At 39.7% G+C, this 18,244-nt stretch overlaps 1 protein-coding gene across 1 annotated transcript; it reads right to left on the bottom strand.

Moving 5' to 3' along the window:
* Positions 1–8,641: 8,641 nt before the first annotated feature.
* LOC120281092 lies at positions 8,642–9,547 on the bottom strand. Its single transcript, XM_039288021.1, has one exon. It carries the CDS (start codon positions 9,545–9,547, stop codon positions 8,642–8,644), a length of 906 nt encoding a protein of 301 aa, XP_039143955.1.
* Positions 9,548–18,244: the final 8,697 nt, after the last annotated feature.

The following is an 18,244-nucleotide window of genomic DNA, read 5'->3' as shown; positions in this document are numbered from 1 at the left end:
ATGAAAATAACACAAATGATGCATGCAATCACATGATATTCATGGGAAAAAAACACTTGTGAAGTTGTAATGTATCAATCACAATTTTATAGTGGTGTAACAAAATATGACAATCGTAGATGCATCACACATATATAATAAATAAGAACACTTAATTTGTCAACACAATACAAAAATCAAATACGATAAATTCTACTTTAAATGATATGCATTTTGTTATTTTTAAGATTACTTTATGTCTTTCTTTTTGTTCTACACCCTGTGTAAATTTGATATTGATAAATATTAATAAATATAAATAATAAATTAATAGCTTAAGGAAATTGAAAAAAAAACAACTTTGATATATATATAATATAATATTCACATGACACCATTTTTAATATATATATATATATATAGATATATATTTGCAAATTCTATCTCCAAATTTTGGAGCACTAATTTTTCTTAAATATATGCTTATAATTAAGTGAAAATTCTTGCCATATTACTTTTTATATCTGAATATGACCTTAGTATCTATATTTTGCAAGCATGATTAATTTACTGTGGAAATAAATAAAAAATAGAAATATTTAGTGGAAATTGCTAGAAAACCCCCTAACTTTGAGATATGCACAAAAACACCCTCTAACTTTGTGTATCCCTAAAAACACCTTCCTTTTAAACTTAATGATTTTCAAACCCCCAAAGGTTGTAACCGGTGTTAACAGAGTTAATTTCAAATTTTATGGACGAAATTGCCCCTTGCATGGGAAGTTGTGGCAGTGCAATCATGTTTCCGATTTAAGAGGAAGTGGGGGGTTATTTTTTTTGGGTAATCCCTAGAGACAACCATTACTGGTGTTGGTTATAGTTTTTTTCTTTTCGCCCGGGCATCCTTGTCTCGAAGTTCTTCTTCGTTTTCCACCATTGTCTCGAAGAAGAATTCTCGCTCAAGTATTCGGCATTTCATCAGTTTGCAGTGTGAGGTATTGAGCAGAGTTGGACGTCGTTGAAGAAGTTGTGTTTATAGTTTTTTTTCATAACCGATTATGTTAGAAAAAGAGATTTTCAAACTGATGGAACGATATGCATGGGCGCAAGCAATACATAAGTGGCTGATGGAGGACGTCCCACAAGCGGACGCTCAAGTGCAAGCGAGATGCGCCGGGAAGAAAGCAAGCAACGATAGAAGCCATATTGTCATCGCTCAAAGCAAAGGAGGGAATAAATCATGAGTCTCTGTTTAAATTTCAAACTTTTATGTTTAAAAAATGTGATTTAGTGTTTAAAATATCGGTTCACTGTTTAAATATTTTGGATATCGTTTAAACACATATGTAAACCGTTTAAATATTTTGAGTTAACTGTTTAAAAATATTTGTTATTGTTTAAATTGAATGCTTTCACTGACATTGTGTTGAAGATAGATATTTTTCCAAAACCTACGAGAGACACAGAGACTCCATCAAGAAAACACTTGAGCAGCTTGTTTAGCAGAGGGGAGAAGATTTATCAAGCTCCTGATGGTGTACCTCATGGGTACAATCCACTTCCCAAACACGTCCTGCTTGGTTTTGAACTAGATAGTTGACTATATCGATGACCTACCTGCCATGGGACGATATGCATGGGCGCAAGTGACTCACAAGTGGCTGATGGAGGACGTCTCACAAGCGGCCACTCGAGTGCAAGCGAGATGCGCCGGGAAGAAAGCAAGCGACGATAGAAGTCATATTGTCACCGCTCGAAGGAAATGAGGTAATAAATCATGAGTCTCTATTTAAATTTCAAACTTTTATGTTTAAAAAATGTGATTTCGTGTTTAAATTATTGTTTCACTGTTTAAATATTTTGGATATCGTTTAAACACATATGTAAACCATTTAAATATTTGAGTTAACTTTTTAAAACTATTTGTTATTATTTAAATTGAATGCGCCCTCAACGCTGTTCACTTAATGACATCCCCCCCCGATGGCAACATCTCCTTTATTCATGACACTGATACCCCAAGGCAAAAACGAGGAAGTATCGACTGCGCCATCTATGTCATGCGGTTTATTGAACAACTACTTAACGGTGAAAATCTACGGCTACCACAAGCGGACATTCCTTACTGGTGCTTAAGATATGTTACCCGCATACTTAAGGAAGGGAGCGCATCCGGGATCACTGAGAAAAAGGGGATTCCTTGACCGGAGTGAAAAAAGATTAATATATAATTATGTAAAAAAGAATTAATGTGTAAATAACATTGTAATTCATTTAAATATAATTGATTTTGTTTAAATATCATTTTTATTGTTTAATTTCTAAGTTTATCTGTTTAAACAACATTGTCTCACTATTTAAATATCATTGTTTTTGGTTTAAATACCGTTGTCTCTATTTAAATACTGCGTTTTTGTTTAACTTTTTGTTTATTTACAATGCCATTTTTGTCTTTGTTTAAATATCAAAAGTTGACACTTAAATAAGTTTGTTTCTTTTAAAGTATTTGTTCATTTACAATGCCTAGTCGGACCTCGGACACTTGCGACTCGATCCTCTTTCATCTATTAAGATCATCGACACAACAACCAACAACGAACAACATGAAGATTTCGGCTTTCCTCAACAAGTATCTTTACCTTCGAATGTATGTCCGGGCATAAGTAGGTCTCCCATTTGTTCGCTTGCTCACGGCGATTGCATAACATACACATCAACTTGAACCTGTACAATGTAGAACACGAACACTTAAATAGAAAAAATTATATTTAAATGGTAAGATTATAAATTAAACGAAGAGCCGGACAGTTAAACACAGACAATGATGTTTGTATAGTAAGGAAAAGTTTTTAAAGGATAAGAACAATTCTCAAGTGATAAATATCAACTCTGTTTTAAAGGATGTATCATGGTCATCCTCCTCTAGAGAATCCTCCGCAATAAAGCAATAAGTGAAAACTTTTTTTTCCTGATCAAGTCAAAATGCCCGCTTAATTACTTGACCGTCATCGTCTGCTGGAGAATCCTCCGCATTCAGGCAATTATGAGGGCTTTCCGACTTGAACAGAAAAAGATAGTTTAACTTGTTGCGTGATTGCGGCTGATTGATTCTCCAGAAGAGGATGATCATAACACATCATTTAAGATAGAGTTAATCTCAAAAATGTGGTCTGACGGAAGCGAATATCCTAAACACATGAAGAAGAAACTCATCCGAGAAGAAGCAGAGGAGGAGCAAGAGGGGGTGTCCAGGGGAAGGGGTCTTCCTTCTTATTTATGGTGTGAAGTCCACAAGCCGGTTGACGCTTCAGATCCGAGAAAAAAAAGGAAACGCAAGGGGGACCGAGCTTGACTAATAACGAGAAAGAGGTCTTCCAATATTTATGTTAAATTTTAGAAAATTTAATGGCGTCATTAATTCTTGTGCACGAGATACCATAAACTTGCCATCTACGGCCTTGAACAAGGGTCGGTCCTTGGTCTTCTGAATTCCAACCACAACACTTCAGATTGATCTGACGAGGAAGGAAGGCATCCCACACTGTTAGGGTCATCATGAGATGGGACTGGAGCACTCACGGAATCCGAATTTTCTGCCAACACTTTAGTTTAAACAAAAAAGATCAATATTTTAAACAGAGACATAAAGTGTTTAAATGATAAATTAAAAATTTAAATGTTATGTCAAATATTTAAACGTTAAGACAAATATTTAAACAGAGATGAAATAAATTAACCGGAGAAGACAATACTTAAATGGAAACGTAATATATTTAAACGGAGACGTCCACAGTTAAACAATAGCTAACATATACAACTAGATAAACATAAAAGAGAAGAACTTTACAACGAAATGAACTAGTTTTCAGTAGGATTCGACAATGGCACATCCGCTGGAAGTCAACCTCATTTTCTATTGGACAAATTGTTTTATATCCATCGAATGTGATAAACTTCACACTTACATGGGAAACATCGAGACCCCATCGCTCACATTTCTATAAATTGTGTTACTCCCTCCCTCCCGCAGAATGATCAAAGAGAGAAAGCAACGAAGAAATTCTCACCTTATCGTGAAACCGGCAGAACTCAAATCGAACAAACCAAATGAGAAGAAGAAGAAGATGAAAAAAAAGAAGATGTGCGCGGCCTTCTAAACTTTGCCTGAAAAAAAAAAACAAATAGGAAGGAAAAAAATTGCATAAAGTGCAAAAGATGATGTGATTGGGCGGTTTTTTCCCACCATTTGCAAGGGCAAAATGGAAATTCATAAACTTAATCCAGTTAAAGTGACCTGGAGGGGGTAAAAGGGAATTTAAATTAATACTGAAGGGCTGTCTTTGGTGTGCAAAAGTTGGAGGGGTTGTTTAAAAATTTTTGAAATTCATAAGGGGTTAACAGTAATTTTCTCAAATATTTATTGAAGGGCTGAATTTCCATGAGCAACATTACCTGAATTGGCTGAATTTCATAATCAAAATTAATTAATAAAAATATTTTAGTTATGTAGAAAATACTCTATAAATACGATATGCATTAAGAGAAAATTGCTTTGACACCCCTTTAAAATGGGTACATTTTTACTTGCTTTTATACTTTAAAATTCAACCAATAAATTTTATAAAAGGTATGTATGTATGCTGTATTTTATTTGATAGACCCGTATGAGAAGAGAAGATTTAAAAGATAGTTTCATAATGAGACTTAACTGCACCATTGCTGCATATACTTTGGCATAGCATATATGCATTTTGGTCATATATTTTGTATTTTAAAAATTATTTAAATCAATACTTTAATTCAATAACATGATAATTGAAATATCGAATAAAACGTTTTGCAATTAAATTATTGCCATGGTATATATAATACATGTCACATCATTGATCTAAAAAATCTGTTTTATTATTTTTATGTAACTAATATAACACAACTTACGTGTTGCTTGCCATTTTTTAAAATAAAATTTTATGTTTAATATGATTTTAAAAACTTTTAGTTATAAAATTTTTTAAATGTATAAAACATAATATTTTAATTTTTCTTGTTTACATATACCCTTGACCTTAATTTTTCTTTTTTTAGTTTAGCTTTTCTCCACACCTAATAAAACCTTACATCAGTGGATGGAAATAGCATATAGCATGGTCAATTTCACTTGTCATTAAAAGAATACTCTTACAATATTTTTTTTTAAAAAAATTATCAATTTATAAATTATAAGTGTTATTAAAATAATAACAACCATTATCCATTTAACTTACATTGGCCTAGACTACTTAATTACTCGTAGATCCATGGATCCACTGCTAACATTAATATCGAACTGTTTTATCCACTTGGATTGATAATCCAAGCATAGTCAATTTCACACAACTCACAAGAATACGTGTCTTTTATTGCAGTTTATGTAAAACAAGTTTTTTTTTTTAAATACATACTATCAAATAGGTTCAGCTATCAACCTGTTTTGAATTAATTAACTACATTTTAGTATTTTGAATATTAAATTTAAATATAATATTTCCATTTTCCTTGGATGAATTTTGATTTATAATATAAAATCTTAAAATACCTCTCCACTTAAAATTTTTAGCAAACTTAAATTAAAAATAGATCATAATTTTTACATAAAAAATAATAAAAAAATACAAACCAAAATTAATATATATCAACTATAGCATAGTCAATAATCATAATTAACAAATAAAATATAAAACGCGTTTTAAAATGTAAATTCAAAATGATAATTAAACTTTTAATTTTTTTACACAAAGAAATATAACTATCCACTCATTACCAAATATATCCAATAAAATATTTAATACCAAAAATATACTTATATGACTAAAATAAAATTATATGTTCATGGGTAACTATTATTAGTTGAGAGTAACATTGTCTAAAAATTATAAGGAAAAAGGAAAAACTATAGAGATCAAGAAAATTTTGTTCATTTAAAAATGATAATTAATCATTTCTCATCCCGTTTTTGTTAAAAATTACAATGTAAAGTCTTGGGCAAAATTGTCTCAAAATTTAGCTTAAATTGCCTCACTTAGTAATCCAAAATAAACACACATTCTGGTAATAATAATAATAATAATAATAATAATAATAATAATAGTAATTTGATTGACAAGTTTATTCATAATATTTCACTTTTAATAATTTTAAATTATTATCAATATTACTTGTGGAACTAAATTCAGTTTCCACCAAAAAAATAATAACCATAAAATTAGTAGTTGATATATTAATAAAATAATAAAATAAATAATTTATTTATTATTATTATTATTATTATTATTTTTTTGAAAAAGTGGATGTACCACATCCATATATAAAAAACTCAGAAGTCAATACAGCAGTAGTCCACTAGACGTGGATCTACACACACAAAACCCAACAAAACGGGAGGAACAACTGGTCTCCTCCTGACTGACAAAGAGAAACAACTCTACCCCACAGTATCATCCATAACCTCAGACTGAGGTCCAGTGAACTCTAAACTGCGCCGAATGGAGGAAATAGGATTAGCAAGCATCGATCTCAACCCATCCGGAGCTGCAGAGAACCAAGATAGAATACAGTGGTAAGTCTTCAGTAAAACATCACGCGGGTTAACACGTATATCAGCAAAAATAGTATCATTTCTCGCGAGCCAAATAGACTACAAAAAAGTTTTGACCACCCAACCTCCAATCTCACGCAAAGAGGGATGCAGTGTCATCCTCCAACCTTCCCAAAGCAGAGACATTGCTCGAGGGAGAGACGGTAAATGAAAGATCCCACGTAAATTCTCCCACACCTCAAGACCAAACCGACAATGAAGAAACAAATGGTCAACAGATTCCGGCGCTGCATAACAAAGCACACACGTGTCAGTTGGGAGCCTGTTGCATCTACGCTTAGCCAGATTATCAAGGGTAAGGATTTTCCTCCTCCAAGACAACCAATTGAAGATATTGACTTTCCTCGGGCAGGGACCTTTCCAAAAGAATTTAGCAATTGGGCACCGCAGCCCACCATCATTGAGGCGGCCGTAGAAAGATTTGACCGAGAAGGAGCCATTTACTGTCAAACTCCACAATCTCAAATTAAAAGAACCGACAGAAGAAGTAGTCCGAGAAGAAATGAACGTCGCAATATCCGAGCTACTCGAGAAAGGTTGAAGATCAAGCCAATGCCACATCTTAACAACCGAAGCATTCTTCAGCGTAGCCATTGAGAATTCATCCGGCCACAGGTGCATAGGAGCACGACCATTGAGCCAACGGTCCTTCCAAAACAATGTTTCCGTGCCAGAATTAACTTTAACCGTGACACAACTTCTAAAGGCCATCAAACCTTTCAAAACTCCCAACCAAAAGAACGAGACTCTACCTCTAGGTAGACCAAACATACCCCAATTCGGCAACCTATAATTGAATTTAAGCACCTTCGCACAGCACCAGTTGGAGTTAGTTAAAAACTTCCATCTCCATTTCCCTAGCATAGCCGAATTAAAAGCAAACAAGTCCAAAATGCCCCAACCTCCTTGCTCTTTAGATCTGCAAATGTTCCTCCAAGCCACAAGATGGCAACTATGAGAATCAATGTCCGCACCCGACTACAAGAAGTTCTTGCGAATCCGATCGATACCTTTGATAACTCACCTAGAGAGATGAAAAATGGACTTCCAATACGTCGGTACTGAGGACAGAGCCGAGTTTAGTAATGTAAGTCTTCCCCCGATAGAAAGATAGTTTGATTTCCAAGTGGACAGACGTCCTTTGATTTTATCGATTAAGCTCCTCCAGTCCAGTTTACGGGGGCATCTACCAGAAATCGGGATGCCAAGGTAATTAACCGATGGAGGCCCACCGCACAGCTAAGAGTCCCAGTAGCCCTCAAATCGGGAAGCTGGCTCGGATTGGTATTGAATAAGCAAGTTTTGGCGAACTTGGTTTCCAAACCCCGATAAACCTTCGAACACCAGCAAGATCAGTTTAACCACTCTCAAGTCCTCAGCACCACCAATGGTCATAACCAAGAGGTTATCAGCATACTGCAAATAACAAATGCGCCCCAGCTCCCCAAGCGGCATACCAACCAAGATGTGAGAGTTAAGCGCATTATCGAACAACGAGCAGAGAACATCGGTAACCAAGACAAAAACCAAAGGCGACAGAGGATCTCCTTGCCTGAGTCCACGATATCTGACATAACCTCTAGGGTAGCCATTAATGAGGATGGAAGCTTTCGACGTACTCAGGAGAGCATGAATCCACCCTAACCATTTTGCTCCAAACCCCGGACTTTTCAGCAGGTCAAGCAAGAAGTCCCAATCAACCGAATCAAAAGCCTTAGCAAAGTCCACCTTTAGAACATGCCCTTCTAATCTTCTTTTGTGGATACTAAATAAAAGTTCCTCGGCCATCGCGATATTGTCTAAAATGCATCTTCCTTTTCGGAAGGCCGACTGAGCATGATCCACAAGCTGATCCATAACCGTGCTAAGCCGCGAAGCGAGAATCTTGGAAATGATTTTCGTGGATGAGTTAATCAAACTTATCGGTCGGTAGTCCACAGGTGATGCAGGGCTCGCCACCTTGGGGATAAGAACAATGCTAGCCCAGTTAATTCGCTCTAAGTTCACCTTCCCAGAATAGAAATCTTCTCACATTTTCCAAACCTCAACTTTGACGATCTCCCAATGGGTTTTAAAAAACAACATAGGAAAACCATCAGGATCTGGAGCTTTGTCGCTTCCAAGTTCGAAAACCGCTTTTTTAACCTCCTCAATAGTGAACGACCGCTCAAAGGGAGAAAGATCAACCCTATTTTTACCCCTCAGGAGCTTCTGCAAGTCAACCTTAAAGCGAAAAGGGCTTTTTTGCCCAAACAGAGCCCGAAAATGATTTTCGAAGACTTTCCCAATCCCCCTGATATCCGTGATGAAGTCCTCGCCGATTTTGATGGAAGGAATATAATTTGAGTTTTTCCTACCGTTAGTAATAGCATGAAAGTACTTAGTGTTTTCATCCCCCTCCTGGAGCCAACGAGATCTAGATCTTTGCTTCCAATACAACTCTTCTTGTTTGCGAATCTCTCCAAGATTTTCCCTCAGACCCAACTCTATTTGGGACTCCTCCGGGTTAAGTAACCTTGACTCTTTAGCGATGTCCAGGAGCTCCAGCTCATGAAGTAATGCCAGCTTGCGCAGTTTAATGGAACCAAAACACTCCTTGGACCATAAACGTAATTTGTCCCTCAGCCACTGCAATTTTTTAGCCTGAACAAAAGCCCCGCACCCCTGCGGAGCACAGCTAACCCACCAACTGGAGATCAAGCTGGCAAAACCCTCCACCGAAGTCCAAGCGAGCTGGAACCGGAAGAGCCGAGGATTGAAGCAGTACATTCCCACCTCAAGTCTAATAGGCACATGATCGGAGCCTAAACGTGGGAGGCAATTTTGAAATAAACATGTGAAATGCTCAACCCAATATCTATTGACAATGAACCGATCAAGCTTAACCCAAGTGCGGTTAACCTGCCCGTTAGACCATGTAAACCTTCTTCCCATAGCGGGGTTCAAAAAGATTCAGATAATTAAGGAACATGTTTGCATCCCGGATGTCGTTGATATTTGGTGGCCTACCACTTTTATCATCGAAGGAAAATATGGCATTAAAGTCCCCACAGATCACCTAAGGCACCCCCTGAGAGGGACAGCAACCCCTAATCTCCTCCCAGAAGACACCCTTTAAGTGGCGTACATTCAGTCCATAGACCGAAGTACATCTCCAAAGAAAGTTATCCCTTTTAGAAATGAAGTCAACTGAAATACAAAAGGTACCCCTCGTAGTCACAGAGCCCGTGAGGATGACACTATTCCAGCCATATAATAATGCCACCAAAATTCCCAACCGAAGGTAGTAAATCAAATTTGTCTAACCGAGGGCCACCTAACTCGCTCCAGGTCATCGCCGGAATGGAACTTAATTTTGACTCTTGTAAACAGCAAACATCCGCAAAGTGAAGGTTCAAAAAATCTTTAACAAGGAAGCGCTTAGCAGGACTTCCTAATCCCCTAATGTTCCAGGTAACAATATTCATGAAAACTATCTAGTGGCCAAGGACCTCAGAGGAGGTCTCCGCCCGCTCCAAGTGAGCATTCAAACAAGACAAGGAACGGTTCTTCTCTACTTTATGGATATACTCTAAACATTCATTCTCATGTAAAGCAGAAGCATCAAACAAGATTCCACAAGCAGAACAATAATTCACTAACTGAGCATTGGTCCAATCGGAAATCAGAAGAAGCTTTGTAGACATACCTTCAGGAAGGTCTCCACGAAGCGATTTCTTCTTAGTCGATCTCGGCGGCTCCGCCACGAACCCCGCCTCGTCGTTCCATCTGGACGAAGGTTTTTTTTATTTCTCACTCTTTCTGGTTCCCAAGGCAGACGCAGCAGCCGTAGATGAGTTACCCACTTTTAGACCTGGCAACATATTCTTTAACGATCTTTCAAAGTCAGTAACGGAGTCATCCAATCCATATTCCTCATCTAGATCGGCACTTTCTGAAACATGTTCATTGCCCTCCACCCTTTGTCAACCTCCAAGGGCATCGAAAAAGGCATGAGGATCCACTGATCCGCAAGGAAAATCCACTGAAAACCTCCAAGAGGTGTAGCATCGGGTTTGCATCTGTCTACCCCCTCGGCCTCAAAGGAGCCCAATTTCTCTAGGCCCAGGAATTTCTCTCCCTCCTTACCAGGCCCAGCCGGCCCAAGCATAGTATTCTCAACTTGCCCCTCAGTCCCTTGCCTAGGCCCATTACCTTCTGAATCAGCACTCCCCACCCTACTCAGCCCAACATCACACTCTGGCCCAACAACAGACTTCTGGCCCAAGCCATGGTCCCACTCCCCAAAGAAAATTGGGTCAAGGCCCATCTCACCCTCCAGCAAGTGTGGATTCGGGTCCAGTTCAGGTCTCAGTCCAATTCCCAGCACAATTGGATCCTCAAAGTCCGACCCATCCGACAAAACGAGTAAACGGTCGTCCGCCGTTGGTCGCCACGTGGCCTTGACAACCTCGGATGCATGAAAAATCCCGCCATTAGAAACGTTCTCGTTATTAGTGCCCGCATTCCTGGGACAAGCGACATCCAAGCCTGCAGAGCTACCACGCCGCGCCACCCATTTTTCGACACCGCGACGTCTCGAGCCACATCCCTGCGACCTCCTATTTTTTTCAGTCTTCTCCGTACTAGGCATCATGCAACCATCGGTCCGACCATGCAAGACCCGATGGTCTGATGCCCCACGTGACAGCAAACGCAGCGGAGCCTTCTTGCCGGTAGCACGGGAGCTCAGCTCAACCGCCGCCATATTGTCCGGTCGCGAACGGTCCATGTTTTCGATGTGGGAGCTTCGCTCAACCAACATCCGAACCGATAAAGATGCACCACCAGTGTCATCCATCCCGGAGACAAGCATCTCCGCTGTGCCATCCTTACTCGGGTACAGTTCGCCGTCCACCTTCACCGCCTGCGACGCCCCAGAGCCCTATCCTGGGTGGGAGCTACGCTCAACCAACCCCGATCTCCACGAGTCAACCTCCACATCTGGCTTCTTCCCTTTATCGTCGGGAATACACCCCAGATCGCTCTTTCGCAGTGAAGGCTCCTCCAACGGTTCCCCAAATCCCACCTCTTTGAGAACAAAGCGCCCCAGATCGCATCTGTATTTCATGAGACCAGCCTTGTAGTCCGTGATGAGCACCAAGTATCTTCTCATACCCAGACTGAGATTGTCACGCCCCGACCCGCGGGCCCACGGGACGCGACAATCGCCGCAGCAATCCCGAGGAGGGATACCCCGCCACTCAACCCTCAGGATGCCGCAAGGCTAATCAACACACCTGGAATTCAACAATATACATATCGCAGATATAGAACAGAAACAAACAATGTTACACAACGACAGTAACAACAACAACAACAACAACAACAACAACAACAACAACAATAGGATACAGAAAATATAGAGGTTCACAAAATACACGGGAAACAACCCTAACAACGATAGGGAAATGGTAATACACGAGAGTTTAAGAGTATTTAAATACTAAACCATGCAACAAGTTTTCTACACACTAGTGGATCCATAGGTCTTATAACATGTTCCATGACAACAACAACATACATGAATTGAAGAAAATACAACAGATGATAGAATAGTAGTAAATGCCCGATCTGTCGCCACACGGTCACACCTACTCACCGCAGATGCGGGAGGAAGAAGAGGGATGAGTAACTCAAGTTACTCGGTGAGTGGAGGTTAGCACAACTTTAGCGAGATACACCAACTGACATAATAATAATGACAATGAATCATCAAAAATAAATGCTTTACCAAAAGTAATACAAGTTTAGAAACATTATTACATATAATAGAAGCCTTCAAGAGAATTAAAAAAACATAATAATACCAAGAAAACTCTTTTTACCCCAACTAGGGTTTACAACACAAAAAATCATAAAGCATGGTTTTTAAATACAAGTAAAAACAACAAAAATATCATGGATTTGAAATAAATAAACACAATACCCAACACTCACCCAACATAACATGGTCTAGAAAACTCTCTAAACCTTCGCTGTAGCCATGGCTAGAGTTCGAGCCGCCAAGGTACTCATGCCCTTGAGCGTTGACCCATCAGTTCACCGGTTGGTGACTCCGGCTACCCGATGAATATCCGATCGAGGGCTCTACACTCCAACTGAAGCGGCCCTCGTAGTAATCAGCCGGTCGACACGCCACCTCAATAGGGCTGGCCGTGAAGACCGCCCTACTGCGATGAGGATATCACCAAAACAATCACCACAATAAAAATACAACTCCACTCGAGTACAATATCCATCTATGATCATGAATCAAGAATACCTCGGCCATTTGCACGAGGACAAGATAAACACATAAGCAAAGCCCAAACTTTTAACACAAAAATAATTTGCAAGTCCCAACACAAGCAACAACATGGAAATCCTTTTTCCTTTCAACAATCAAAAATTTGTTTCAAGCCTAGGATTTCACCAAATCAAAAGATTTCCATAACAAAACTCAAGTTTCAAACAAAAATAAAGATTTCACAAACTCATGGATACATATATCAATCACAATTTCCACGATAACCAAACAAAAGCCAAAAGAGAGATCCAAGATTTGCCTCAACAATAATTATCATTCACCAAATTACCAAACAAGTATAAATCAATAAAACTTACTTAAAAACATGAAATGCATATATATATATATATATATATATATAGCTATTGGCATTCTTCTAATAAAAACTATGCTAAATAATTCCACTCACGAGAAAAGGAAATTTGTCTTCCTCTGCAAGCTACTCCTCGGCTAAGCCTTTGCCTCGATCCAAGACTTCTTCTCCTTGCCAAAGCATAACAAAAATACAACAAAAATTTAACAAAAAAACAAAACAAACAAGAAAAAAACCCTAAGTTTTTCTAACAAAACAACCCTAATTCGATCCTAGGGTTGGCTCAAAAACTAGGTTTTAAAAGGTTCCCAATGAGTTTCTAGGGGTTTTAGTTTCAATCTAATCCAAAGAAATCAAAGAAACAACTAAAGATTGCCGGTGCTACGAGTAACCTCGGAATTGCTACAGTAAACCCGACCTTAAAACTAAGATTTTCTCCAAATTTACAACACCAATTCAAGAAATTTCATCACAAACATTCTCACACAAGATCAACAAGTCAAAGGCTTCAATTTAAACCTATAAACATGCAAATCCAAGGAGAAATTCTAGGTTTAAAAAAAAAACTAAAAACAAGGAAAATACAAGAATAAATACGGTATAAAACCATAAATCCAAGCTTACCAAGTTCAAGAGTGAGGAAGGAAGGAAGAGGACAAGAATCCCACTGGGAAAATCTCGCGGGAAAAAGAATTTAGGAAGAGGGAAGGGTTCGGCCAAGTAGGGAAGAAGAAGAAGAAGAAAAAGAAGAAGATAGGTTTTAAAGAGAACTCGGGCTGCTACGATATGAGACCTCTACCAAACCGGGACTTCTACAGGGAATAGGTTGCTCTGAGAACCGGTTTGCTACGAGGATCGAGGGCCCTTTCTGATTTTGGGGTGAAAAATCTATAGCAATGGGCTAAAGGAATCTATAGTAAACCCTGGTTATAACATTCTACCCCCCTTAAGAAAATTTCGCCCTCGAAATTTCCTTCTTACCTGACAAAAGACCTCTATGACTTTCGAGTCTAACAATACACATGCATCAAACAAAAGATAGATATTGTACACTGATCATATCGACTTCACCCCATAGGCTCTTCATTAGTCGAGGGCAAAGATCACAGTGCGAGATCTAGTGCTGGGCGTGATCCTCTGACCGAGGGGTGTTGCTCGCCCTGCTCTGGATCTTGTAGCGGTGGTGCATGCTGAGCCCAGCGGGCTGTGAACCTCTAGGCTGAGTAGGGATGACTGGATTAAGTCCGGGAGTAGGGTCCCCACGAGGTCAGCGGTGGACCGCTGCGTCTGATGTGATCCAGCTTGTCCACTGCCCGATAACATCTGCAGCGGTTCTCGACATCGTCCTCCATGGAACTTATGACAATTCCAACAGCATGCGCATAGTTCCTGGCGATCACTATGACGACACCTTTGCTCGAAGGTAGTGAACTCTGCTTTGCCAGTGCAGGGGGCGGTGGAACCTGAAGAAACCAGCGAAGGTGCACCACTAGATGAACTCTCACCTCGCTCTTCTTTGAGGGTTGACTCATTTTCGCACCTCTCTCTTCTGCGATGCTTTCACGGATTAGATCCGCCTTCCGGGACCAACTTTTTACGCTTTCGAAGGGCCAAGCGCACTACTTCCTTAAAAACTACGGTTTCATGTGGCGCCATCCTCTCCCGGACACTGAGGTTCAGTCCGGTCTCGAACTTCGAACACAGGGACTTCCTCGGAACCTACCGGATTACGGTACAAAGTTTGCTAGGTCCTTTAATTACATCTCATACTACATCACGGATCCGCTACCACTGGTTCAGCGCATGAACTCCACGCCTTTTTCGGTCTCTATGGAAGCGGGTGTAGTACTCCTCGTCAAACTCCCTCCGAAAATCGACCAACTCAAAACAACACGGGAGCGACCTTTCGGACTTTCCCACCAAACTCGGCTCGCCCTCAAGTAACCTCGTAGCAACCTTGAGCCTCAGGTCTTCTTCTAGAACCATGTCGTAGAAAGTAGCTATCACCCGCTTTAGCCACTCTTTGGCAACCATGGCATCGCTCGTGCCATCAAAAAAAGCTATGACCTAGCGCTCGGGCTTCCTTGAGGGAGCTTAGACAAGAACAAACTACTGGTGGACCCTCTTGTCCTCTGCGAGGGGACTAGGGGGCCAGCTGCATTCGGGGTGAGTCTTTGAGGCGTGTGGGCTGCGTGATCGGTACATCCTCTCCATACATGCTCCAAAAAGCTCATGAAGTCTCCGAACTCCCTAATGGGTCGGTGCCTATCCTGATTGTCCCAATAGGCTCTGAAGGCTGCACTCGCCTCTGGGGACGGAGCTAACTTTCGAGCACTGGGGTGCAGGGGCCGGAGCTCGGGCACTCTAGGAGCATGCATGCCGCCGCTCTGGCGGTGCATGCCTAGAGTGAGCCTCCCTGCCTAGGGCGGCGAAGGAGGGGACGGTGGAGATGGCACTCCACGCCCGTCCACCTCTAGAGCAGTGCGAGTAGTAGGCTCAGCAGCGAGAGCAAGCTGCTCCACTGCGTGTCTTGTGCAGGGCGTTGTCTTGGCATTTTTCAATGAGCGAAAAAGACACCAAAAGAACTTTCAAAATCAATTCCTATATGCAATAATGCTACATGCTCAACTCTAACTGGATCCACTAGTTACTACAGAAGACAATCAAAGACAAGAAAAAGATACAGCTATTAGTCTAAACCAATAGCTCTGATACCAATAAAATTGTCACGCCCCGACCCAGCGGGCCCGCGGACGCGACAATCGCCCGGACAATCCCGAGGAGGGATACCCGCCACTCGACCCTCGAGGGATGCCGCAAGGCTAATCAACACGCACGGAATTCAACAATATACATATCGCGGATATAGAGCGAGAAACAAACAATGTTACTGACGAGCGTAACAACAACAACAACAACAACAACAACAACAACAATAGGATACGAGAAAATATAGAGGTTCACAAAATACAGGAAACAACCCTAACAGCGGTAGGGAAATGGTAATACACGGAAGTTTAAGAGTATTTAAATACTAAACCATGCAACAAGTTTTTCTACACACTAGTGGATCCATAGGGTCTTATAACATGTTCCATGACAACAACATACATGAGCGAAGAAAAATACAACGGATGATAGAATAGTAGTAAATGCCGAGTCTGTCTGCCACACGGTCACACCTACTACCCTGTGATGCGGGAGGAAGAAGAGGGATGAGTAACTCAAGTTACTCGGTGAGTGGAGGTTAGCACAACTTTAGCGAGAAAAACACCAACAGACAAAAATAATAATAATGACAATGAATCATCAAAAATAAATGCTTTTACCAAAAGTAATACAAGTTTAGAAACATTATTACATATAATAGAAGCCTTCAAAGAGAATTAAAAACATAATAATACCAAGAAAAACTCTTTTTACCCCAACTAGGGTTTTACAACACAAAAATCATAAAGCATGGTTTTAAATACAAGTAAAACAACAAAAATATCATGGATTTGAAATAAATAAACACAATACCCAACACTCACCCAACATAACATGGTCTAGAAAACTCTCTAAACCTTCGCCGTGGCCATGGCTGGGTTCGAGCCGCCAAGGTACTCATGCCCTTGGCGTTGACCCATCAGTTCACGGTTGGTGACTCCGGCTACCGATGAATATCCGGTCGGGGCTCTACACTCCCACAGGCGGCCCTCGTAGTAATCAGCCGGTCGACACGCCACCTCAATAGGGCTGGTCGTGAAGACCGCCCTACTGCGATGAGGATATCACCAAAACAATCACCACAATAAAATACAACTCCACTCGAGTACAATATCCATCCATGATCATAAATCAAGAATACCTCGGCCATTTGCACGAGGACAAGATAAACACATAAGCAAAGCCCAAACTTTTAACACAAAAATAATTTGCAAGTCCCAACACAAGCAACAACATGGAAATCCTTTTCCTTTCAACAATCCAAAATTTGTTTCAAGCCTAGGATTTCACCAAATCAAAGATTTCCATAACAAAACTCAAGTTTCAAACAAAATAAAGATTTCACAAAACTCATGGATACATATATCAATCACAATTTCCACGATAACAAAACAAAAAGCCAAAAAGAGACATCCAAGATTTTGCCTCAACAATAATTATCATTCACCAAATTACCAAACAAGTATAAATCAATAAAAACTTACTTAAAACATGAAATCCATATATATATATATATATATATATATATATATAGCTATTGGCATTCTTCTAATAAAACTATGCTAAATAATTCCACTCACGGAAAAGGAAATTTGTCTTCCTCATAGCTACTCCTCAGCTAAGCCTTTGCCTCGATCCAAGACTTCTTCTCCCTTGCCAAAGCATAACAAAAATACAACAAAAATTTAACAAAAACAAAAACAAACAAGAAAAAAACCCTAAGTTTTCTAACAAACAACCCTAATTCGATCCTAGGGTTGGCTCAAAAACTAGGTTTAAAGGTTCCCAATGAGTTTCTAGGGGTTTTAGTTTCAATCTAATCCAAAGAAATCAAAGAAACAACTAAAGATTGCCGTTTGCTACTGATAACCTCGGAATTGCTCTATGAAACCCGACCTTAAAACTAAGATTTTTCTCCAAATTTACAACACCAATTCAAGAAATTTCATCACAAACATTCTCACACAAGATCAACAAGTCAAAGGCTTCAATTTTAAACCTATAAACATGCAAATCCAAGGAGAAATTCTAGGTTTTTAAAAAGAAAACTAAAAACAAGGAAAAATACAAGAATAAATACGGTATAAAAACCATAAATCCAAGCTTACCAAGTTCAAGAGTGAGGAAGGAAGGAAGAGGACAAGAATACCTGGAAAAATCTCACTGGGAAAAGAATTTAGGAAGAGGGAAGGGTTCGGCCCAAGTAGGGAAGAAGAAGAAGAAGAGAAGATAGGTTTTAAGAGAACTCGAGTTTGCTACGATGTGAGACCTCTACCAAACC

This window comes from Dioscorea cayenensis, chromosome 17 (genome assembly GCF_009730915.1).
Source record: "Dioscorea cayenensis subsp. rotundata cultivar TDr96_F1 chromosome 17, TDr96_F1_v2_PseudoChromosome.rev07_lg8_w22 25.fasta, whole genome shotgun sequence".
Lineage (NCBI taxonomy): Eukaryota > Viridiplantae > Streptophyta > Magnoliopsida > Dioscoreales > Dioscoreaceae > Dioscorea > Dioscorea cayenensis.
This window is presented reverse-complemented; position numbering and strand designations above follow the sequence as displayed.

Bases quoted from the DNA above. Each gene is read 5' to 3' on its own strand.
- LOC120281092 (XM_039288021.1), bottom strand. From the start codon at position 9,547: ATGGGAAGAAGGTTTACATGGTCTAACGGGCAGGTTAACCGCACTTGG.